This window comes from Eumetopias jubatus, unplaced genomic scaffold, assembly GCF_037043125.1.
Source record: "Eumetopias jubatus isolate StellerSeaLion01/CBP00866 unplaced genomic scaffold, mEumJub1_p1.0 scaffold_12, whole genome shotgun sequence".
Lineage (NCBI taxonomy): Eukaryota > Metazoa > Chordata > Mammalia > Carnivora > Otariidae > Eumetopias > Eumetopias jubatus.
Window position 1 is genome coordinate 12,342,274 of NW_028274818.1, and position 23,155 is coordinate 12,365,428.

General features: G+C 45.0%; 1 protein-coding gene across 1 annotated transcript; it reads left to right on the forward strand.

Moving 5' to 3' along the window:
• Window positions 1–5,805: 5,805 nt before the first annotated feature.
• Window positions 5,806–17,149, forward strand: LOC114210391 (calcium/manganese antiporter SLC30A10). Its single transcript, XM_028104659.2, has 4 exons — window positions 5,806–6,409; window positions 7,073–7,150; window positions 13,799–14,038; window positions 16,650–17,149. Exons 1-4 carry the CDS (start codon window positions 5,806–5,808, stop codon window positions 17,147–17,149), a joined length of 1,422 nt encoding a protein of 473 aa, XP_027960460.1.
• The last annotated feature ends 6,006 nt before the right edge of the window (window positions 17,150–23,155 follow it).

The following is a 23,155-nucleotide window of genomic DNA, read 5'->3' on the forward strand; positions in this document are numbered from 1 at the left end:
GACGTAGGCATCGTGACATTGTGTTAGGCTACTATTGACTTTCTGAGGCTACATCAGGAGGATCACCTTCCAGATCATACTGGAAGGTGTGCAGGTGAACAAAACTGCAGAGAGTGGAACTGTGGATGAGCGGTGGAGGGATGGACCCTAGTCTAAAGAATAAGGCGAAGCTAGCGGTGAAGAAATTTGCTGTTTGTGTGGAAATGTTTCTTTTTTTTTTTTAAGATTTTATTTATTTATTTATTTATTTTTTAAGATTTTATTTAGTTATTCATGAGAGACAGAGGGAGAGAGAGAGGGAGAGAGAGAGAGAGAAGCAGAGGGAGAAGCAGGCTCCCAAGGAGCAGGGAGCCCGATGCGGGACTCGATCCCAGGACCCCGGGATCATGACCTGAGCCGAAGGCAGACGCTTAACCATCTGCGCCACCCAGGCGCCCAGTGTGGAAACGTTTCTGATGGCATTCAATAACACGTGTAGAAGCTTTTTGTAAATTATTAAGTGACACGGAACTTATCGCAAAAACGATTCCTGGGTTTAGAATCCATATTGGGCGGGGGGAGAGTTTCTCCGTGTCTTGTACCTCTGAAGGTTTTTGTTTTGTTTTTTGCTTCCATTTGAATTGGAAATGGTCCAAAAGCTGATTTGTTTTTCTCCTATTCACCAAGCAGGAAGAGTCACACCCAAATGCTGTCAGTCAGTGATGAGTTTTGGATGATGTATTTCTTGACTTCCCAGTTTTGCCTCTAATCCTTTCCCCCTTCCTCCCAACAGCCATGTCCCTTTCCACTTGCTTCTTCTCACTTACCCTCCCCTCCACTCATAGCACTTCCCAGTGAGTGTCTCCGGGTGCCCTTGGGATCTGCAGATGGTAAGAAGCACACGGACCAGAGCTGCGGTGCCCACAAAGACTAGCCGACCCCAAATAACATGGCATTGTTACTGCCAAATGTATCAAATAGCCCAATCTCATGATCTCTGGTGGGGTATACAAATCTAGCCATTTGTTTATACCTGTGCACTCAACAGTTGGTAACTTGCCTTCCGATACTTTGTCTTAGTCCATTAAGGCTGCTAACGAAATACCACAACCTGGGATAAAAAATGGAAATTTGTTTAACACTTATTGAGCCCTTATAAGCCCAGCACTCCACTAAGCAATTTACATACATTTTCTCACTTAAGCCTCGTGACAGCCCCATGAGATAGATACTATTATTATCCTTAGTTCACACACATGAACAAAAAGAAAGTTGTAAGGAACTTGCCCCAAGTCTCTCAAGTGAGTAGCAGAGCTGGGATTTGGTTCTGAGTCTGTCTGACTCCAAAGGTCAAATTATTTTTTTTTTAAAGATTTTATTTATTTATTTAACAGAGAGCGAGCGAGAGAGCACAAGTAGGCAGAGAGGCGGGCAGAGGGAGAGGGAGAAGCAGGCTCCCCGCCGAGCAGGGAGCCCAACGTGGGACTCGATCCCAGGATCCTGGGATCATGACGTGAGTTGAAGGCAGGCGCTTAACCGACTGCGCCACCCAGGCGCCCCAAAGGTCAAATTATTAACTGCCACGCTACTCAACCTTTTAAGTTTTCTTAAAGCGAGTGCAAAATTAAAATTACCTAGAGTCTTTTTTTTTTTCAATAAGAAAGTTGTATTATTTGATGTTGTGATGAGGCTTGCATTCTGACCACTGCCTAGTGCTAGGAACAGATGCACCACTTTGCTATAAGAAAGTGGCATTTTGGAGAAATCATGGGGGTGCCACTTGGCAGGCTGATGGGCATAGCTGTAAATTCATGTGGGAGCCGCCTCCTTCTAAGTGGGCTGCAACTCACAGCATTGCTGAGTAATTCGCCCATTCAACGTGGAGTTGACCACTACCTACTTCTAATCTTTTTTACACCTCATGCCTCTATCATTAAAAAAAAGTGTGGTTAGGGGAGCCTGGGTGGCTCAGTCGTTGGGCGTCTGCCTTCGGCTCAGGTCATGATCCCGGGGTCCTGGGATCGAGGCCCGCATCGGGCTCCCTGCTCCGTGGGAAGCCTGCTTCTCCCTCTCCCACTCCCCCTGCTTGTGTTCCTTCTTTCGCTGTGTCTCTCTGTCAAATAAAATCTTAAAAAAAAAAAAAAAAAGCGTGGTTACCTCATGTAAAGGATCTCTTGAATTTAATGTATTCTAAAAACTTTGAGGGACAAGATGCATACTTTTGGGTACAGAAAGTATCTGTGTTACAAATTGTTACAAATATACATATTTATAACACGTGTTAAAGCTTTTTGTAAATATACATAAATTCACCAACAAGGAGCATAGGAGAGATTCCTCAGCTGCCTGGAGAAGCCATTTCCTTTTAGAAAGTCCTCAAGTATTATCATGCTCTGAGGGTTGGGAGCTGGGCTAATGGTGAGAAGTATCCAGTTTCTGATGATGTATTTAAATTCTGGAGGCAGGAGCTATGGGGAAAAAGAGCTACATCCTCTTTGGAATAATAACTCAGTCCCTTGGATGAGATGTCCATTCTCTTCCTTGAAGGGAGCATCATCTCTGGTCAACTAGAACAACAACAAAAAATGAAAACAAAAATAGCTGCTTTTTCAATTTCTTAAAAAAAAAAAGTTGGTTAGTTTCTGGTTCAATACCGGTGTAGGAAGAACTTTCAGTGCTATAATCTCTACTTTATAAATTGTAGCACATCAAGTCCTACTCCAACAAAAAGTGAACTTAAAAATATCCTTTCATTTGTTTAGAACAAAAGGAGTGTTGAAAGTGATCAAATTAGTATGATGTGGGGGCGAGGAATGTAAGCTCCTGAGTCTGACGCCTGGATCAGATCCCCATTCTATCACTTAACATATTGTGTCATCTTGGGCAAGTTACTTAAAATCTCTGGGCTCTAGGTTCTTCACCTATAAAACAGTGCTTGTTTTACGAGTCAGTTGTGAGGATGAAATGAGATTATGTCTATAAAGTGCTCAGCACAGGGTTGGGCAGTCAAAGCCCAATAAACAGAAAGAAGCTGTTGAAACCTCCCCATCTACGGGAAAGTGTTGGAGACAGTCTAAATTTTTGTCACTTAACTTAGATTATATATATTCTTTTTCTATATATAAACTATATACATCTATCTATCTAATCATGGTTAGCTAGTCAAAGCATTTCTGTTGAGTGCATTTTGTTGACACCCTCAGCCTATCTTGAATTCAGGAACGAGGCCCTGGGCAGGGCCCCTCACACAGAGCTCCTTCCTCTGCCTTCCCAGCTGCCTGCCAGGTTTTCCAGTTCCATCAACCACCCTCCTGGGGCAGTGACACAATTCTCGTTATCTGCCTTCTGTTAGGAGAGCGACTGGGTAACAGGCACAAGCGATAGATTTCTGCTGACCTGGGGTTTTTCTTTCAGCTGAGAGTGACACAGAAATGCAATCAGCAGGGCCTGGGTGAGCTCTGTCAAGTGATTTCCACCAGGCCCCTGTCTTGTTTCTACTGCTTTGCTTGCTGTCATATGTTACATGTGGCAGAGGCTTCATGGTTTGAAGACAGGATAAGCCAGAAACTGGGGTATCTTTCTCCGTGACCGAGTGTGACATCTGGGGTTCAAAAGTATTTCTGGCATGCATGTGCCATCGTGCTAATATTAATACTAGTGTGCTGCTGATAACGTGTGGCCCTCTAGCCCACTTTGCCCATCCCTCCTCCTGCCCAGTCTCTTCTTCCTCACCCCACACTTTTTCTTCCTGTCTTTTTTTTTTTTAAATCAACAGCTAACAATTTGTTGAGTGCTTACTATGTGCCAGGCACTATTATAATGACTTTACACATATTAACCCACTTAATCCTCACAAACATATGAGAAGACACTACTATTATTCCCTTCCTACAGGAGTGAAAACCAGACCAGGCATTAAGGAATTTGTCCGAGGCCAAACAGCTTCAAAGCTTTCATCAGCCTTTCTATATCTCATTTCTTTTAAATCATTGACCATTTGAATACTCGTGTTTAGAGATACTTTTTTTTTTTAGAAGATTTTATTTTATTTATTTGAGAGAGAGAAAGAGTGAGAGAGAGAGCACAAAAGGGGGTAGGGTCAGAGGGAGAAGCAGACCCCCTGCCAAGCACGGAGCCCGATGCGAGGCTCGATCCCAGGACTCCGGGATCATGACCTGAGCCGAAGGCAGTCGCTTAACCAACTGAGCCACCCAGGCGCCCTAGAGATACTTTAAATGATCAGTTTCCTCAAGTTCTCAGTGTAGGGGTATTTTCTTGGAGCCGGGGAGGGAAGGCTCAGTGGGCTTCTTGAGTTTGGATGCTCATCTTGTGTAAGGTGGCACCTTCAGGTCAAGGACATTTTAGCATGCTTGTCAGGGTCCCTTAGCGCTAGAAGACCAGATTGGGGTTCATAAGGGTAAGACAATGAATGAGGTGAGAATCAGAGTGTGCTACTAGTGGACACAGTTATTTCCAAGTCCAAACCACATGTGTTTCAGGAATGGTTAAAGTTCAGGGGTTAGGGACAGGAGAGGGGGAATAGAGATCACCAGACTTCACAGTCAGATCCTTTTTTGGGAATGAGAAAAGAATACAAAACAAAAAGAAACCAAGAAAGAAAACTGCAAGGGCTCTCCCACCCCTTTCCCTGAACACCCAACAGCAAACACCCTTCCTTCTTCAAGGATTCTGGTGGGCGGCCTCTCCCAGAGTCCTGGGGACAGTTCTCTTTTGGATAACTTTTAATTGGAACAGAGACTGTCGTCAACAGGAAAGGCTTTATTTGGAGTAAACCTTCATGGAGGTCAGTAGATTGAACTTTGAGTATCAGGTCATGCTGTGAGGGACACATGGGGGTGAAGGGAATATTCTGTGCCATGGAAAAATGAGATGACCCAGAGGAGGCCTTGCCCTGACTTCTTTGGCGGTCAAGCGACTTGTGTCGACCCCCCCCCCCCCCGGGGAAACTGATTTCTGAGCGCTGGGTGGGCGGGCCATGCTTCCAAAAAAGTATGATCTGTGCTCTCCTCCAGGGCTGCCTGCAGCTCACCTGGGGAGGGAGGCGCTGGGAGGGGAGAATGGGGGACAAGGGACCACGTCGTGCCCTGAGGCAGGTGACGGAAACGAGAATGCACTCTCGGCGCGAAGGCTACGCGCAAGGAGGGCCGATACAATAGCTGGAGCGCGCGCGCCAGTGGAGCGGGCATGCAGAGCGAGGGCTCAGCTCCAAGCTCACGAAATGCAGGGCAGGAAGCCCCCTGAAGGTCGGGCAGGGTTGGCCGGGGCCTCCCCGGGCTAACGTGGAATCTGTAATGCCAGCAGCGTCCGGGCCCGTACGTGAAGGTGTCCACGTCCACCGCGGCGAACACGCCCCACAGCAGTCAAGGTCCTTACCGCCAGGAGTCAACAGTCAGGTCACGGGGAGGGGAGAGACCCGGGAAGCGGGGTCTGGATCGGCAGGTGAACCCCCCCCGCCCCGCCCCCCGCCAATGCCTCAGGGTGTCTGGGAGGAGGGCGCTCCAGACACGCCCCCTGTCCCCAGCAGCTCCCCCTCTGCCCAGCGCTGTCCTAGAAGGCCAGACATTGGCCCGTGGCCACCTGCCAAGTGGGGCCGGGACCCGGGACCGGGGGAAAGGGCCTCGGAGGCGGCCTGAGGGCCCTCAGAGACTGCCGCCGCGGCCACTCCCTTAGACTCTGGACGTGCGGGGACCGGGGGCGCTCTGCCTCCGCGGTATAAGAAGCGGGAGCAGGGCCCCGCAGCGAGGCCGGAGGCGGGCTCGGGGCTCGGCCGCGCAGGGGCGCCCCCACCGGCGGCGGCTCGGCGACATGGGCCGCTACTCCGGCAAGACGTGCCGGCTGCTCTTCATGCTGGTGCTCACCGTCGCCTTCTTTGTGGCCGAGCTGGTCTCGGGCTACCTGGGCAACTCCATCGCGCTACTGTCCGACTCCTTCAACATGCTGTCCGACCTGATCTCGCTGTGCGTGGGGCTGGGCGCCGGCTACGTGGCGCGGCGGCCCCGCGGGGGCTTGGGGGCCACCTACGGCTACGCGCGCGCCGAGGTGCTGGGCGCGCTGAGCAACGCCGTCTTCCTCACGGCGCTCTGCTTCACCATCACCGTGGAGGCCGTGCTGCGCCTGGCGCGGCCCGAGCGCATCGACGACCCCGAGCTGGTGCTCTTCGTCGGCGCGCTGGGGCTGGCCGTCAACGTGCTGGGGCTGCTCATCTTCCAGGACTGCGCCGCCTGGCTCTCCTGCTGCGGCCCCCGCCGCGGCCGCCCGCCGCCGCCGCGCGACCAGCCCCAGCCGCCGGCCGAGGGCCGATCCCCGCGCGCGATCGCGGGCCCCCGCCGGCCGTCCGCCGCCACCCGCGGCGTGGCCGCGGCGGAAAGCAAGGAGGAGCAGGGGGCGACCGTGTTCTCCAACGTAGCAGGTGCCTTTCGGTTGCATCCTCTGGACCTCTCTGCCTTTCCCTCCTCCCGCCCGTCTCTTCCTCCGCATCCACGCCCTCTTTTTCTTTCTGGCTGTTGCTGCGGCTGATTCTATGTTGTAAAAAATCCGTGTCCTCTGCAGCCCGGCTTTAATTCTCTGCTGCTAACTTATGGCATTCCCCACAGTTTCTTTTGTTTTCTCCTGGATCCTCAGGCCCCCTCTTTTTTTTTTTTTTTTTGCCTCTTTCCCCTTATTCTGTCCGCTTCGGAGTATTGCTTTTCTTAAAAATCAGTTATTATTGGGCAACAGATAGCACCCCCCAGCCGTTGCCCCTTCATCAGATGCTGTCTGCACTTTGTTTTCTCCCTTCCCCTTTGCCCATCCTTCTATCGCCCTGGGAGTTATGGGTTTGGGGGTGGGGGTGGGCTCCCACTTGCCTCTTTTTTTTTTTTCTAAACTTGAATGGAAGTGTGAATGAAATCCAAAGGTGGATCACAAGGCTTATATCAAGGCCAAAATGTACTATTCTGGGCTGTGTGTGTGGAGAGGTAGGGGGTCTGATGAGCTAGCAGGAGTTTAAAATAACAAAACCTTTTTTTGAGTCCATTGGTTCTTTTTGTTTGTAGAACTTATACACAACACAAGGTTTCTTCTTTGAATGCAGGTGATTCTCTGAACACCCAGAATGAACCAGAAGAGACTATGAAAAAGGAGAAAAAGTCTGAAGCCCTGAATATCAGAGGTAAGATTGGCTCCAGGTCAATTTGAAACGCTTGTCTGTAATACATACGGACTGTGCTGTACTCTTCGTTTCTGTTTGCCTTTTAATAAAGTGTGTTAGAAAGTAGGCCGGTTGCACGAATAGACTATGACCCTAGTCTCTTGCCTAATCCCTGCATTGATTCTGAGTGACACACTAGTTGCTAATGATTTATCCTTGCTCCACTTAGATCCAGGCTAATGCTGCCTGTTCCAGAGCCTCACAGATCAGTAGCATGCTATTACTTTACTTGATTTTGCCCAGTCGTGGGTATTGCTAACGTAAAATGAGGCCGATTTTATTTGAATGTAATTTTGATCAAAGTGAGAAGAGAGCGGGTGCCTGCATCCAACGTGGCATTGCTGACTGACCCTCACGCCTCACTTATTTCTGCCAGAAATCTGTGTCTGGGATGGGTCTCTTGGCTTCCTTGAATCTCTACTTCCAGGCCCAAAGCGGAGGGTTCTGGTGAGGCATGTGGAAGGCACGTCATTAGCATTCTCCCTGCCTTGTGCTCAGGGTCACAGGCACTGGGCAAAGGTTAGCCCAGGGAGTTCGGAGGTGCATTTCTCACCAGATACTGACATTGTATCCAACATCTCTCTCTTCCAACTTCTTGGGCAGAGACTTTGCCCAGGTCCTCAATCTCAACTTGGAGGATTTCAACAAAGATTATTTAAGCCTTTACTTCCAGATGATTTGGGGGAAAGCCTGTGGTAGGGCTTAAATGGAAATAACGTAAAGAAAAAGTAGTCATCTGGGAGACGCTTTCATTTTTGAGAGTCTCCCATCTGTTTTACAAAGTGATACCTGGAATGGATCTGTAGGGAAAAATCAGAAAAAAAAAAAAAAAAAACCCGACAATAACAACAACCATACATGAGCTCCTAAGAATTTCTACGTGAGTCAATTTTTAAAAATTGAACGGCAACAGGGGAATTTCTAAAGTGCTTGTTGGTGAATCTTTTTTGGAAAGAGAGACTCTGTAATGAAAAATCACTATCCTTTCTCTTTCTTTGGGTTCAGTTTAAAATATAATATATACTATATATATTTTAGATATCAAATACGTACTATGTATATTATATATATATCATAGATTTTCCATAGCACTTTAATTTTGCAAAGCACATTCCATTAATTATCCATTCTCATGCTGTAGAGGAGGAGAACAGGTAGGTGAAAAGATGCTGAGAGGACTTAGGAGTGGGACCAGTAGATATTGTGACCTTGTTTGGGAAGCATGATATATGAAACTTGCCGCATGATCATGAAACTTGTATGATCTGGCCGATCTTGAGTCTAAAGTTGTTGGAGCTCCTAGTTGGAAAAATGCCCTCGGTAAAGCCTTGCTTTACCTGGCTCAGCCCTGTGCTCCACAGGTACTGACCAGCGTGCACCTGTAGCTTCCACCAGAGGTGAATAATGCAGTGGCTGAAAGATTGAGATCTGGGCTCAAGATGCCTGGGTTTGGGGTCTTGGCTCTGCTGTTTAAGACTCTGACTTTGGGCAAGTTTTGGGACTTCTCTAAGCTTCCAATTCCCTCATCTTTTAAATAGTGTCTACTTGAGGGGGTGGCTGTTCGATAAAACATGTAAAGTGCTTGGGCGATGTGGAAGGAAAAGCCTGTTAATGGAGTGCATGCTTTGTGCCAGACACCATGCAGGCATGAGTCACTCGCATTTGTAAGAATCTCATCAGGTGGGAGCTGTTGACTCTCAGGTAGTGAGTGGAATTGCTGGGCTCAACCCTGCTGCCTAGGTGAGGGTAAGCGCTCCGGGCCCTGCCATGGCTCCCAGGAGCCTCTCCTTCTTTCTTTCAGGCCAAATGGGAGGCTGGCCTCCCCTTAGGTCGTGTGTCCTCATCTCGGAGCCATGATTCAGAGAAGGCGTAGAAAGGCCTTAGTGGGAATGGACTCCACCCCCTCGATTTGCAGATAAGGAGACAGGGTCCCGTGAGTCTGGTGACTTCCCAAGTCACCCAGGCTGGCAGCTGAGGCGGGGCTGGGCTCCTGGGCTCCTACTTCTCATTTCCACCTCTTCCCAGTCTTGCACATTGCCTGGGCACTCCACGCAGGATGGCTTGCTTCTCCAGTGTAGACAGTCCACTGAGTGGTTACACTTTTTTTTTTTTAAGATTTATTTATTTACTTATTTGAGAGAGAGAGAATGAGAGATAGAAAGCACGAGAGGGAAGAGGGTCAGAGGGAGAAGCAGACTCCCTGCTGAGCAGGGAGCCCGATGTGGGACTCGATCCGGGGACTCCAGGATCATGACCTGAGCTGAAGGCAGTCGCTTAACCACCTGAGCCACCCAGGCGCCCTGAGTGGTTACACTTTTGACCTTTAAGCCACTGCTTGAAAAAACAGGACTGTCCCCCCAGATCTGCAGGGGAGCAAATGACTGGCGGGGATTCTTGTGAACAAAAATCATTTCTGGATTTTCATTAGTGTTTCTCTTATTTCAGTGGAAAAAAACCAAATGCCTTCTGAGAAACACAGTCCATCTTCTGCAAAGCACAGTGAAACCACAAACCTTTATAAATTCTCGTCAATTTTAGTTGTTGATTTTATTTAATAGGATCAAATGTGATACATTAAAAACTGTTGCAACAGAGTGTCAGAAAGATTATCAACTTTTTGTATTTCAGTACAAATGTAAATAGATAAACTGCAATCCTGACATCATTTGAAAATAAGTCTCCTTTGATGAGATTTTTTTTTTCTAATTGTTTTTTTCCAGTAAGAAAGAACTCCTCCTTCCCCATAACTACTTGTTAATGCCCAGGGCTAATGCACTGTGTTTCTGGTTATCAACACATTCAACAACACTGATGGCTTTTTTAAGGCCTGGGACACATTAAATTCCAACTTATGTCAAATTGCCAGTTTTTCTGAGTTTTTAAAAAAATCTCAAGACAGGAAGTGAGGGCCAACTGTTGAGGTGTCCTGTCATTGCAAAGCTACCTTGTGAACAGATAATTGAGCTGTCTACCAAGTGTCGATCTTCGTCTCTCAGATAATGCTGCCTGACTTATCTTTCTGAATCACAGATGTGATCCCATCAGAATCTGCTCAGAAATCTTTGCTGCTTCCAGAATAAAATCCTAACACTGCTGACATTCAAAGGCTTGCTGTTCCGGTGCCAGTAGTCCTTTCTAGACATTTCTGCCCTTTTCTTCACCCCTTTGCTGCCCCACCACCTCTCCTAGACCCTGAACTGTCTCTCCTGCCCCTCCATCCCCATCTAATGCACACCTACAGCGAGGTGACCAGTGCTCAGTCAGGCAGATCTGGTTCAAGGTCAACCTCTGCCTTTTACTAGCTGGGTGACCTTGGGCAAGTAACTTAACCTCTTTGAGCTTCAGTCTCCTTATCGGTATAATGGAGATCACAACAACAGCGCTGTGTGGTTGTGAGTGTTGCATGAGTGGCTGGAATAGCACAGAGGACACACTCAACGAATCGCGCTCATTACCGTTGTCTCCATCAGTTCTGGGCACTTCATCTCAGTGGGCTTTCAGACATCGTTTCAATAGACTCTTCAGAACTAGTCACTGAGAGAAGTGAGACAGATGCTGTTCTCATCCCCATTGCACAGAGGAGAATCCTGTGACTAACAGAGGTTGACTTTGGCAAGGTCCATGGCTCACGGAAACTGTCAGGGTCTGTGACTTCATTCTGAGGGCACCCCGCTGCCTGTCAGTCACGTCCCCATCTGCAGCCTCCCTGGAGCTCCCTGCCTGGAACACTTTCTCTCTGAGTTCTCTCTGCCTGGAACTCTGCTGCCGGTTGAGGTCTGTCCCCCCTTCAGAGTCCTGCCCAACTGCCCCATCTCTCAAGATGCCATCCTTGAGGTGTCCCATCACAGGGACTCGCCGCCCCCCAACTCCGAGGTTCCTGGTGCACTTCTCCGAGAATCCTGCCAGTGGACTGTGGTCCCTGGAGGATAATGACCAGGCCTTCTTCATCTTTGCACAGGAGGCCAGAAAACACACTCTAATATCCAGTCTCAAGAATTTAAGGAGATCATGCTTTAAGCAGTTTTTCAAACTGAAAGCCATGATAGTTTGGGTCACAAAATCAATTTATTAGAATATGATCAGCATTTAGAAAATGAACCAGAATTGAACGAAATAGAATAGAAAGCAGTAATAAATCATATGTTGGGACAGGCTTTGTTTTTTCATGCTTGTTTCAATGCGTGTCTCTGTGTGTGCTAGGAGGCAGAACCGGATTCTAACTGTGGGTTATGGGAAAAACAAGTTTGAAAGCTATTTTATATAATTGTGAGGGGCTAATAGTGAGATTTCTTAGGAGGAGAACCTGAAATGGGAATCTAGGACTTCTGTGAGGAAGGATGCACAGTGGTTCTCTAGTTAGACTATGCCAGATTTATATCCCTACTCGGGCACTTTCTAGTTGTGTGATCTTGGATAAGTTACTCAGCTACTCCATGCCTCAGTTTCCTCATTTGTAGAATGGGGAGAGTAACCACTTCAGAGAGTCCTTCAAAGGACTTAATATGTAAATACATGGAACATACTTACAACAATGTCTGATGCATATATGTTAACTGGCAATACAATTATTATTATTAAGTAAAAGGCAGCAGTTATTCTATGTCATGGGAGTTATGACCGACCAACCAGAAAATACTGTTTCATTGAGTGCCCACATTGTATGCTTCTAGTGCCAAAATATAAACACAAGGAATGCAGAGCATGACCCTCATCCTCACGTCACTTTGTGTCTAATGGAGGAAACGAGGCTGTCATGCAGGAAACAGAGGATGACAACTGTCTCAGGCAGTGAAAATGATGTCAAGTGCAGATAGGAAATACTTGGTCTTCATATTTTTATAGTATCACTTTGTACTGCCCTGGGGAAGGTTCAGGCTTTGATGTTCAGGTTTCCCTGGAGGAACAAGGTATATAGACCTACTCTTGGGATTTTCTCTTTGTGGCTCAGGACAGGGACTGGGGAGTAAAAAAAGCTCTTTTGTGGGTGGGGTGGGGGGAAAGGGGCACAGAATTAGAAGATGGAATTGTTTGATGTATTTATTGAACCAGAATTCTGTTCTAATACCTAACCACTCAGCGAGAAGGAAATGTGGAGATATTTTTTATTCCTGTATTATTTTGGGGTGGGGGGCGAGATTGCCACAAATTGCATTTAGTATGTTTACAGAATGCTATTTTGCCTCTGATGCTACTCAGCTACTCAGAATCCTAAAAGTATTGCTAAAAAGCAACATTAGCCCAATTAAAGCATCTTCCAAGTGAGACTGTTTGGTTGTAGCCACAAGTGAGTTATTGGGATTTTAGATTATTATTAATTCAACTGAATGGATCTGTGGGATACTTGGAGAGACAAAATGAATCTTTCTTAATCTATATGCTTTCTTCTAGAGCAGTGCTCTGGGAGTTTTATTTGAGTTTTAATCCCCTGGTGATCTTGTTAAAAATGCAGAATCGGATTCCACAGATCTGAGGTGGGGCCTGATTCTGCATTTCTCACCAGCTTCTGGGGGATGCTGATGCTGCTAGTCGGCACACCATGCTTTGAATAGCAAGCGTCTTTTGTTTTCTGAAAAAAAAAAAAAAATCACCTGGTGTTTATATTTTTATAATCCTTCTGACAAGATTTTCACCTAAATCCCAGTTTAGTCTGTGTCTCGCATACAACTGGACACCCTGATCTTCTGTGTTAGGATTGCATATTTTCTGTATCATAATCAAAACCTTTAAGGTTGAGTCCCTTGATTAAAGGCAACCACGATGTTTGTTATTATCTCTTTAATTTTAATTTTATTTTATTGTGACAAATGGCTCTTTATTCAGTGGCAGTGTTGCTGGAGTCCCTTCTTAACGACCTCTTGAAGCAGTTTGAATGACCCGGACTAAGTGAGGAGTAGGCAAAGACACGTAGGGAAGGGGGGAAATGGATCAAGGAAGAGGAAAGACAAGGAATAACAAGAACAACTCTCTCTCTCTCTCTCTTTTCTTTTTTTAAAGATTTTGTTTATTTGTTTGACAGAGACAGAGAGAGCACAAGCAGGGTGAGCGGCAGGCAGAGGGAGAGGGAGAAGCAGGCTTCCCACGGAGCAGGGAGCCCGATGCGGGGCTCGATTCCAGGACCCTGGGATCATGACCTGAGCCGAAGGCAGACGCTTAATGGACTGAGCCACCCAGGTGCCCCAAGAACCACCCTCTTGATATGTTTTAGTTCCTTCTCCTCTTAAAAATGTTTAAAACCATTTAAGTCGCAGATACTTGTTTGAAAGAATAAGAAACCATTTGCACAGCCTCTGTTTTCCAGTTTGGTGCCTTCTGATGAGTGGCAGGCCGTGGTGGTGAGGCACCATGGGCAGGTACAGTCCCTCTTCCCACTGGCGTCTGTAGCTCAGAATCTTCCTAGGCTGTTGCTGGGTCCTGGGATGGTGGCCTAGGGTTTTGTTTTCTGCAAAGTAGCGGACTTTTTAATTTTTTTCATTCGCATCCATCCTGCTGTTTTAACCAAAAGGAAAACAAATAGCAACTGGTCTCAGACTTGGGAACCCGGGTCACTGAGCGTCACGCAGCTCCCGAATTTGAATCGGTGCCTTAGCGGTCTTTCTTTCTTCCTGGCAGGTGTACTTTTGCATGTGATGGGCGATGCCCTGGGATCGGTGGTTGTGGTGGTCACGGCCATCATATTCTACATGCGTCCCCTGCAACCTGAGGACCCATGTAACTGGCAGTGCTACATTGACCCCAGCCTGACTATCGTCATGGTCATCATCATTTTGTCATCTGCCTTCCCACTCATCAAGGAGACTGCTGCCATTCTGCTGCAGATGGTCCCCAGAGGAGTTAACATGGAAGAGCTGAGTAAGTCACATGATGCTTATCTAGAACCATGCCCGCTTAATGCTCCTCTGGCCAAAGGGCCAGCGTTATTTCAGAACCGTGTTTGATTTATGTCTCCTGAAGTACTTTAAATCACCTGGCAGTAGAGACATCTATCATATGTTTGGTAGCCTAGGAAGATGACTCACAGCTCCAAGAACCAAAGGTCCTTTGCAACCCATGACTCTCTGACTCACCTGGAAATTTTTGAGAGTATAGTGTTGGGCAAGACCTATGCCTCGGCTCTTACGTTCACATCAAGGCTTTATTTTAATTCCAATAAGGTTACCCTGCCAAGGACTTGATTTTTATTCTCCTTATTCGGAAAATAGGAATCATTCATTCGTATTCTGGATCCTGCTTTCTAGCTAATTGATTTTTTATGGGCACGAAATTCACCGTGTCTCTTATAACACCATAAAAAGGACCCCTTTTTAAATTCAGGTCATTCATGACCTCCTTCAGTAACGAAACCTGTCTCTTTGCTGTGCTCAAACAGAAGGTCAAACTCTCACCTTAGTTATATGCATCTGAGCATACATAGTTTAGAGACTTTGCAGAGTTTCTAGGTGGGAACTATCCAGATGTTGGTGAGAAACTGTGCAACTTTATTTCTAGTGTTTCTAAATGGAGATTATGTTTTTATAGAAGAAGAATTTTCTTGCATATTTGCTGTTATACTATCATTGCTTCACCAGTGAGCCAGTCACCATGAGATAGAGCCCGACCCACTATGAGGCTCAAAGTCGGAAGACCTTACTTCATGACAGATCCCTGAAATGAGGTTTGAATGGGTCTTAATACATTGTATGTCCATGGCTAGGCTTTCCCCTGTGAGGGTGTGATTTGCGGTGGTCAGGGTAGGTCATAGCCCTGCCAGCCCTCTGTTTAGTAGCATGCATTGGGACCAGCTGGTCGAGCCATTGCTAACAGCTGGTGCTTCTCCTAGTCTTTTCCCCTGGATGTTCTTTTCACCTTTTGGAGCCTCCTCTTGGGCAGCATTGCTTTGTTTACAGTCTCAGAGTCAGTTAGGCGTGGTCACCTCTCTGGCTGCTTTGCGGTACAGAGTTAAAACAATCAGCCTTCATTTCCTGCAATCTACTATCTGCCCAGTGCGGCAGGCAGAGGAGGTGGGGGGTTGGGGAAGGAGATACCCAGGAGCAGATAGGCAGCATGGTCTCTACCTTCCAGGAGCTTGTTTTCCAGTTGAAGAAACAAGATAAACATATCAAAATGATTTGTGATATATAATGGCTTATATTGCCTTTTAACAAAGTTGTGTGTGTATATATATATTTAAAAACGTTTAAAAATAGATGGTAATAACAGTAGCAACACTTCTATGACACTTATTATATGCTAGTAATGTTCTAAGTGCTTTACTTATATTCACTCATTTTAATCCTGCAAGTAAACCTACGGGGTACTCTCATTATTATTCCTGATTTACAGATAAGGAAACTGAGGCACTGGGGGCTAGCTAAATTACCCAAGGCCATGTCTAAACTGGGATTCAGACTCTGGCTGGCTTACAGGGTCTTTGCTCAGAATCACTATTCTACACCATCTCTCTAAATACATGCTCATTTGAGAAAGTATAGAAGATTTAAATAAAAAAATAGAAATCTCTCATGATCCTGCCACCCAGAAATTACCACTTTTAATATTTTTGAGTCAGTCATTCAATGAAACAAGCTTTAACCTACATAAAATTTTTGTGTGGGTATATACACTGATGTTTGTTTAAAAAAAAGGAAGAAAAAAGTGCCGTATATACAGTATAACTATTTGCTTTTTCACGTAAAGATATCTTATATACTTTTCCTCATATCTTTAAATATGCAACTTACTTGTTAATGGCTGTTATCATATTCTTTTATATAATTGATTTAACTATTTCCTTGTTTCTATTTTTTTCATTAATACAAAGAACATTACCCAAACCATTTTTGTACATGAATGTTAGGGTATTTCCCTGTAGGTTAAATTCCTAGTACTAGAGCTGTTGGTAAAGTTTTTGGTCCATATTGCCAAGTTCTCCCCTTTCAAAAAGGCATCCTACTTTATGCTCCCAACACAGCCTGTTTGGGTGTCCATTCCCTTGAACCTTGGGAATTCTTCTGGGTGTTGTCGAACTTCTTTTCTTTTCTTTCTTTTTTTTTTTAAAGATTTTATTTATTTATTCATTTGAGAGAGCGAGAATGAGAGAGAGAGAGAGAGAGCACATAAGAGGGGGGAGGGTCAGAGGGAGAAGCAGAGTCCCTGCTGAGCAGGGAAGCCCGATGCGGGACTCGATCCCAGGACTCCAGGATCATGACCTGAGCTGAAGGCAGTCGCTTAACCAACTGAGCCACCCAGGCGCCCCCGAACTTACTTTCTTGAATTGCCTTTTATGGGTTCATGATGGATGGCACAGGAACGCAGAGAAGAGAAAGAAGATTATGGGAAAATGTACCCATACAGATAGAGCTCTTTTTCTTCCCATTGTAAATACACCGTTTTGGTGAGAGTGCCTTCAGGGACCATGTCCCTCCCGTAATGGGACCTTGTTTCCAGGAGCCTTTCTCTAATTGTCTGCTCTTCCTTCTCGTAGTGAGTAAACTCTCAGCCGTGCCCGGGATTAGCAGTGTACATGAAGTGCACATCTGGGAACTTATAAGCGGAAAGATCATTGCCACCCTGCACATCAAGTATCAGAAGGACAGGGGCTATCAGGACGCCAGTAGGAAAATTCGAGAAATCTTCCACAGTGTGGGAATCCACAATGTGACCATCCAGTTTGAGCAGGTGGACTTGAAGGACCCCGTGGAGCCGAAGGACTCGCTATTGCTCTGCAGCTCACCCTGCATCTCCAAGGGCTGTGAGAAGCAGCTGTGCTGCCCCCCGGGGGCCCTGCCTCTGGCCCATGTCAATGGCTGTGCGGAGCACAACGGCTGTCCCCCCCTAGACACCTACCCAAGTGATAGCTTCGGTAGGCACGAAACAACACAAGTGGCTATTCAAGTATCTTTGGACAGCTGCCTGAGTGACCACAGACAAGCTCTTAGCAAAACTCAGGAGGACCAACATTATGTCAACAGCACACATTTTTAATCTGGTCCCCACATGAACAGACTGCGTAGATGAGGCGCTCTGGCTTGTGGAAGGACCTCTGTGGGCTGTAGACACTGATCAAACTGGCGGTGTGCTCGCTCCGTGTTCAACAAGGGGCTGGTGGTCTGGGATGTTAATTGCATGTGTCTGTTAATTTCTGTGTGACCGAGAAGCCCTTTACATTGTCCCGGGTATCTCATGCTGCTTTTCCACAAACTCGTCGTTTCCGTTTGCGCATTTATTTTGAGAAGCCAACTGCGCTCACATACGTGTCAGGGACGCTGAAGGCTGGGACTCCATGGCTGTGGCCGCGGGATTCAAAGTAGTTCCTATTTTAAAGTGATTGGAACGTGTAACTGACTCTCAGGTGAGCTTGTAGCCAAGTACATCGAAAAAGCTTAAGAATCATGATAGCTCTTTTTTTTTTTTTTTCATTCCACTCGAAGATCACAAAAAAGGAACGTTGGATAGTCGTTGGAAATCACTGTGGAAATTTTTTTCTTTGACTCATTTTCGAATAAATGTAAAGTGAACACCTATGGGAGTAGAAAATATTCTCAGAACATGCGAGGGCGTGGAGTTCATTGGGGGAAGACAGGAAGAAAAGGCTTTCTGACCACCTCTTCATTTTGTGAGGTAGAGACAAAACTAATGTTTACTTTCCGCTGTAAAATGAACGACAGCTGTAGGGTGCTCCAGATGTTTAATGCATAAAATACTTTTTTTTTTCACTTGGAAGTATGGGAATATTTCCACTTCCTAAGGTATGACACAATACTTAAATGTTGTCTTGCAGAATCAGTCCAGGTGGGGACTGTTCTCATTTATTGCTTAATGACTTATTTGTCCAAATTTCCTTTGGGGTTTTTTTTTTTTATATGATCACACTGATATGTGTAACCTTTGCTAGGAGAACATGGGTATTCCTGAGATAGAAGAATATATGACACTGAGTATTCATTCCTGCCAAAAAAATAAGCTAGATTGACTTTTCTTTTACTAGGCATATTTTAAAATATTTATTGTAGTTGCCAACTAGTAACTTGATGGTAAAGTGTACGTGTAGGGAAAAATGAGAATTAATTTAATTGCTGCCTTTTAATGTGTTTTGAGGAACTTACGATTTTCTTTATTTCCTTTTCTGGCTCTGACCCATATTACCAATTTCAAATAAATTTATTAGGCTCTGATTTGGATCCATAATCGACTTACATTAGTATTGAAGAAGGCTCTGTCCTATATTGAACACATTGTTTAGGCAGTAGTATTTTAATCAGAACAGTCTCAAAATAGGTCTGAGAAAGTGGAGATGCCCTCATAGAGAACTAGAGTCTTCCCTGATGGGTTGTAAAATTGACTGGCAATGGTCATCTGTTAGGCTCCAGGCACAGAGTTCTGTTTAGAATCTGCATGGGAGTCAACAGAAATGTTGGGTTGGTAATGGAAAAAGCGCCTGCATTTTTCAGCACTAATACCAGCTTTAAAAAAAAAAAAATGTCTTAGTGTTCATTCTAAGGCGGAAATAAGTAAGCGGTTGTGATCAGTAGGATAGGAATCTTTTTCATTCATTCCTTCAAAATTTATGATCTGGGTTTAAATTGGCCATGAAGGGACGCCTGGGTGGCTCAATTGGTTAAGCGTCTGCCTTCAGCCCAGGTTATGATCCCAGAGTCCTGGGATCGAGCCCCACATCGGGCTCCCTGCTTAGCGGGGAGTCTGCTTCTCCCTCTGCCTGCCACTCCCCCTGCTTGTGCTCTCTCTCTCTCTCTCTCTCACACAAATAAATGAATAAAATCTTAAAAAAAAGAAAATGGTTAAAAAAACTTTAAAAAAATAAATAAATTGGCCATGAATAAGGTAAATGCATTTTTACCCCTAGGAGTTTATTGGACTTGTCTCTACAGCCAAAAGAGGGGTAAAAATAAGACAACACTTTCATTTTTAATACTAAAAGTACGGCATGTACTCAAAAAAATCCGGGGGGTTCTCTTTGAACCTCACCACCATGATGAGTGGATGAAATTCTAGACAAATGTTGGTTGAGATGTCTTGACTGGAACCAAAGAAGAAATCTGTCCCTCACTTCCAGATTTGAAGGTCTAATTTGATTTCACATCGTTCTGCTTTTATTAAAAGATTAGAATTTTATAGTTTCTGTGCAGTTGGCTAAGGAAATGTGCACTAGTTTATATCCAGATAATGTTCTCTAAGGAAAAGGCACTTAATTCCGATATATCTAAATTTACCTCAGAAAAGTAACTTGATGGACACTTATTCACATAGAGTTCATGTGAAATAATCCCTTTTAAGACAGTTTGAATGTGTTTAATGTTTTCAGACAAGCTGATTAAGTGCAATATTTTTGCATGGGGCTAGGTGGTTTCCTTAGTCATCTCCGGCACTGTGATGCCTGCAGTCTGGGATTTTTACTTGGGTTTTACTCTCCCTTTAGTTGTTTCTGTATTTTAATTCTCCCAAGGAAAGGCGGGACTTTTCTTTTCCTCTTTGAGCCAAACTTGCCTGGTGGTAGTAGTTCTGATGAACAGTGGTTTTACCAATACTGCTTTCCTCTGAGATTAGAAAAATGCTATCGTTTTACTTTAGTGTTCCTGTGTGCTTAGGTCAGTTCCAGAAATCTTTCTCTTTTTTTAAGGAAATGAAAATAATTTTTTAAAAGTTTAGAGCATCCTCTGTGTGTCAGGTCAGGATCAGCCGTCCTGCACGCTAACCTGGATGGCGCTTGCTTCTGTCCTCTGTCCTTCTATCTCCATAGAAAGAGTCCTTTCCCCATTATTTCAGCACCGGCTCTGGGATGTCCTGTGTCTGCTTTCATCTTCCAAATGTCAACATTGGTTTTTGAAAATAGAGATGAATTGTTTTCATGACATTTGGTCATTATGAATATTCATTAGGACTACCAGGCTCCATTGTGGACAGGAAAAAAAAATGTATGATCCCTCTAATTATTGATAAAGCATCAATAAAATAGGGAGACATTGTTTGAGGAAGGATTAAAAATATTCTCTATATTGGTTACTTTCTTTTGCTTTTTGCCACCAGCTGGCCAAACTCTAGTGGGGGATAAATCAGGAATGCCAAAATTCAGTAGGAAAGAGTGCTTTCAAGATCAAAGAAATCACTAAGGTGGATTTGGGATTATAAGGCAGCTGCCCTGTAAGTAGTAAGAATTTCTGTTATGCTTTCTCAGCATTAGTGACATTTTCAATTCCTTGCTGTGGGGGGCTGTCCTGTGCATGGTACGATGTTGCACAGCATCCCTGGCCTCTGCCCACTTAGATGCACACCCATGAATCGTGACAACAAAAAATGTCCCCAGACATCGCCACAATCCTCTGCAGGCAAATTGGTCTCTAGTCCTGAGCCACTGAGTTAACCTAAGGGTAGTTGAGAATTACTGTTGATAGAAGTCCCTCCAGAGCTCTGTAGTCATGTTAATAGAATCAGTTCTGCAGAATTCACTCCTCAAAAAAAATATTTTTCAATATTTTTCAAGGAGAGATCAAACTGTTCATCAAAATGACAGTCAACTCTACATAGGAACTTCAGACATTTAAAGAAAAGGTATAATTTGGGGGGAAGAAAGGCTTTCCAAATCTGATTATGCAGATCAGTCAATACAACAGTGAAGGAGATGAAGAAAAAAAGCATTTGTTCTCACTGTTCTGTCATGACCCCTTCAACTCACGAATGTCCTCAGTTTGATGAACTCCTTACAAAATGAGACCAGAAAATACCAGTATGATTGATTCTTGGGACTAAGGTGTTTAATTCACCACCGGTTTTAAACTTGATGATGTTTCTCCTATTGGTTCCAGACAAGCAGCTTAGCTTGGTGCTAAGGACGAGTTCAGATGCTAAAAAAAAATTCTGTATTGTCTGTGGTTAGCTTAATCCTTTGCCAACTCATATCACATTTTTTTCCTGGAAGTCAAGGTACATTTCCTGCTTTTAAATATATCTTTACACTCTTGCAATTAAAGACTGCAAAAAAGGACTATGTTAGAAAATAAAATGAGGAAACGCGACCTGATTTGGGTTTTGAATTTAGACCGAGCATGCCTGTTCTCTAGCTTTGCCTTTCGTCTCCTAAGTTGTTTACCTATTTGTACTTCTGAGTGTATTTGCACCTGAGTCGCCGCAGGTAGGAATGAAGGTATTGAATCAGGAAAGTAGCTGCTCAAATGGAAATTGCCTCAGACCCTAATCCTCACTGTATGTAATCCAAATGTTCTTATGAATGTGGAGATTAGCTAATATGGATGTGTCACCTTCGGGAGCTTCTCTTTTCAGGTGTTTTATTCTGGACATTTTTGTTTACATGGAACTTTCTTGAATATGGCTGGATGGATCAACTGTCTCCTCATGGTACAAAGCCAGGCCAGCGATGATGAACCTGCTGTGAATTCTAGTGGGAATCATCCAGGAAGGACGGTGATTTTTGGAGGGAGAGCGACCCCTTCCAGGAGGTCTGAAGTTAATGTTGCAGTATTATGGAGTTCTGTTGCTTCAAGTCTTCCTTCTGTCCTCACAGGTGATTTTGCCAAAGTGTAATTGTCACATTTGTGGGAACTATTAAAACTTTAAGATATAAAGTTTAAATAACTCATTACTAATGGCATGGGAAATCCCCCAGTAATATATACACATGCGTGCCTGTAACAGTGAAAGATGTTCAATGGTGCAGTAAAATAAATTTAAAAAACCACACACACACAATGCATGACTGAGATGTTTGTGGAAATCAGACGGATAACTCGAAGTGGTGGAACTCATTTTGTCTTTGCCGCTTACACTAGTCAGTTTATTCCTCAGTTAACGCTTCAGATCGGTTTTATACTAATGTGGGACTAAGTCTCCATCTCTGCTTTGCTGCAGTTTTCTCTGTACCCCTGCCACTCTCCACCACCTGCAATGTCACAGGGCCCGTCTTGGCAAAAACGTCCCAAATTGACACAGCTTACTACTTACTGTAGCCTGGACTGACCTGGTTTTCTCGTGGGGTTTGTGCGGTGCTGGGCTGCCCAGCCGGGTTCATGAAGGAGGGGATCTCCTGGGATGTAGGGAATGGCGGAGAGGCTAGGCTTATTTTGGAGAAGGCCTATAGATTTTAAGGGGAACAGTCTTTTGTTCTTCCAATTGTTTTTAATCTGATCAACCCATCGACTGATAACCGACATGCAGGCACTTACTGGAAACTGTGTGAGTGGTTCTTGCCTCCAGGGAGTTTATAGTCTACATTGGAAGCTAAGTAAGGCAGTCCAGCTTTGTGGGAGTTTAAGGAGACCTACTCATAACCTGGGGGGTGGGGGGTGGGGTGGAGGATCTTGTGCTGAATGGGCTTTGGTGCTCAGATGTACACATCCCAAGCCCTGGGCAGTATCTGCAAAAGAACAGGGCTGCACACTTTAGGACCATCAACTTCCCTCCGCAATGAGTCTGCAGGATGGAACAGAGGACTGAGCTTGGGGCTCAGAGTACAGGATGTCTGACTACTCCATCTAGTGTGGGGAACCCTGTCTCCTCTGTGTCTCCCCCCTGCTTGATGTTTCTTCATAGCACTGTCACTTTGTAACATTAGATTATACATGTACTCATTTATTTCCTGTGTCTCCCACTAGAATAAGGCTACGTATGATCCACGGCTGTGTTCTTCAGCCCCCATCCCATGCTTGGAACAGCGTCACAGGACCTGGCACCAATAAATACTTACTGAATGAACGAATAAACATACGAATGAATGACTAGGTTCAACTTTTGGTGTTACCAACTATAGGATTTGGACAAATCCTTTAACTTCATTGAGCTTCAGAGTTTTGTTTTGTTTTTTCCGATGGTGAAGGCTTGTGCTTCCTTCCTTGTGGGGTCATTGGAGGAGTCCTAGGAGACAGGACAGCAGAGTTAAATGTCAACTGATTTTGTTATCTTACGTGTTCAACTTGGCATTCATGTTTTTCCTGTTCTTATGCTGCCTCCTCCCATCTCTGT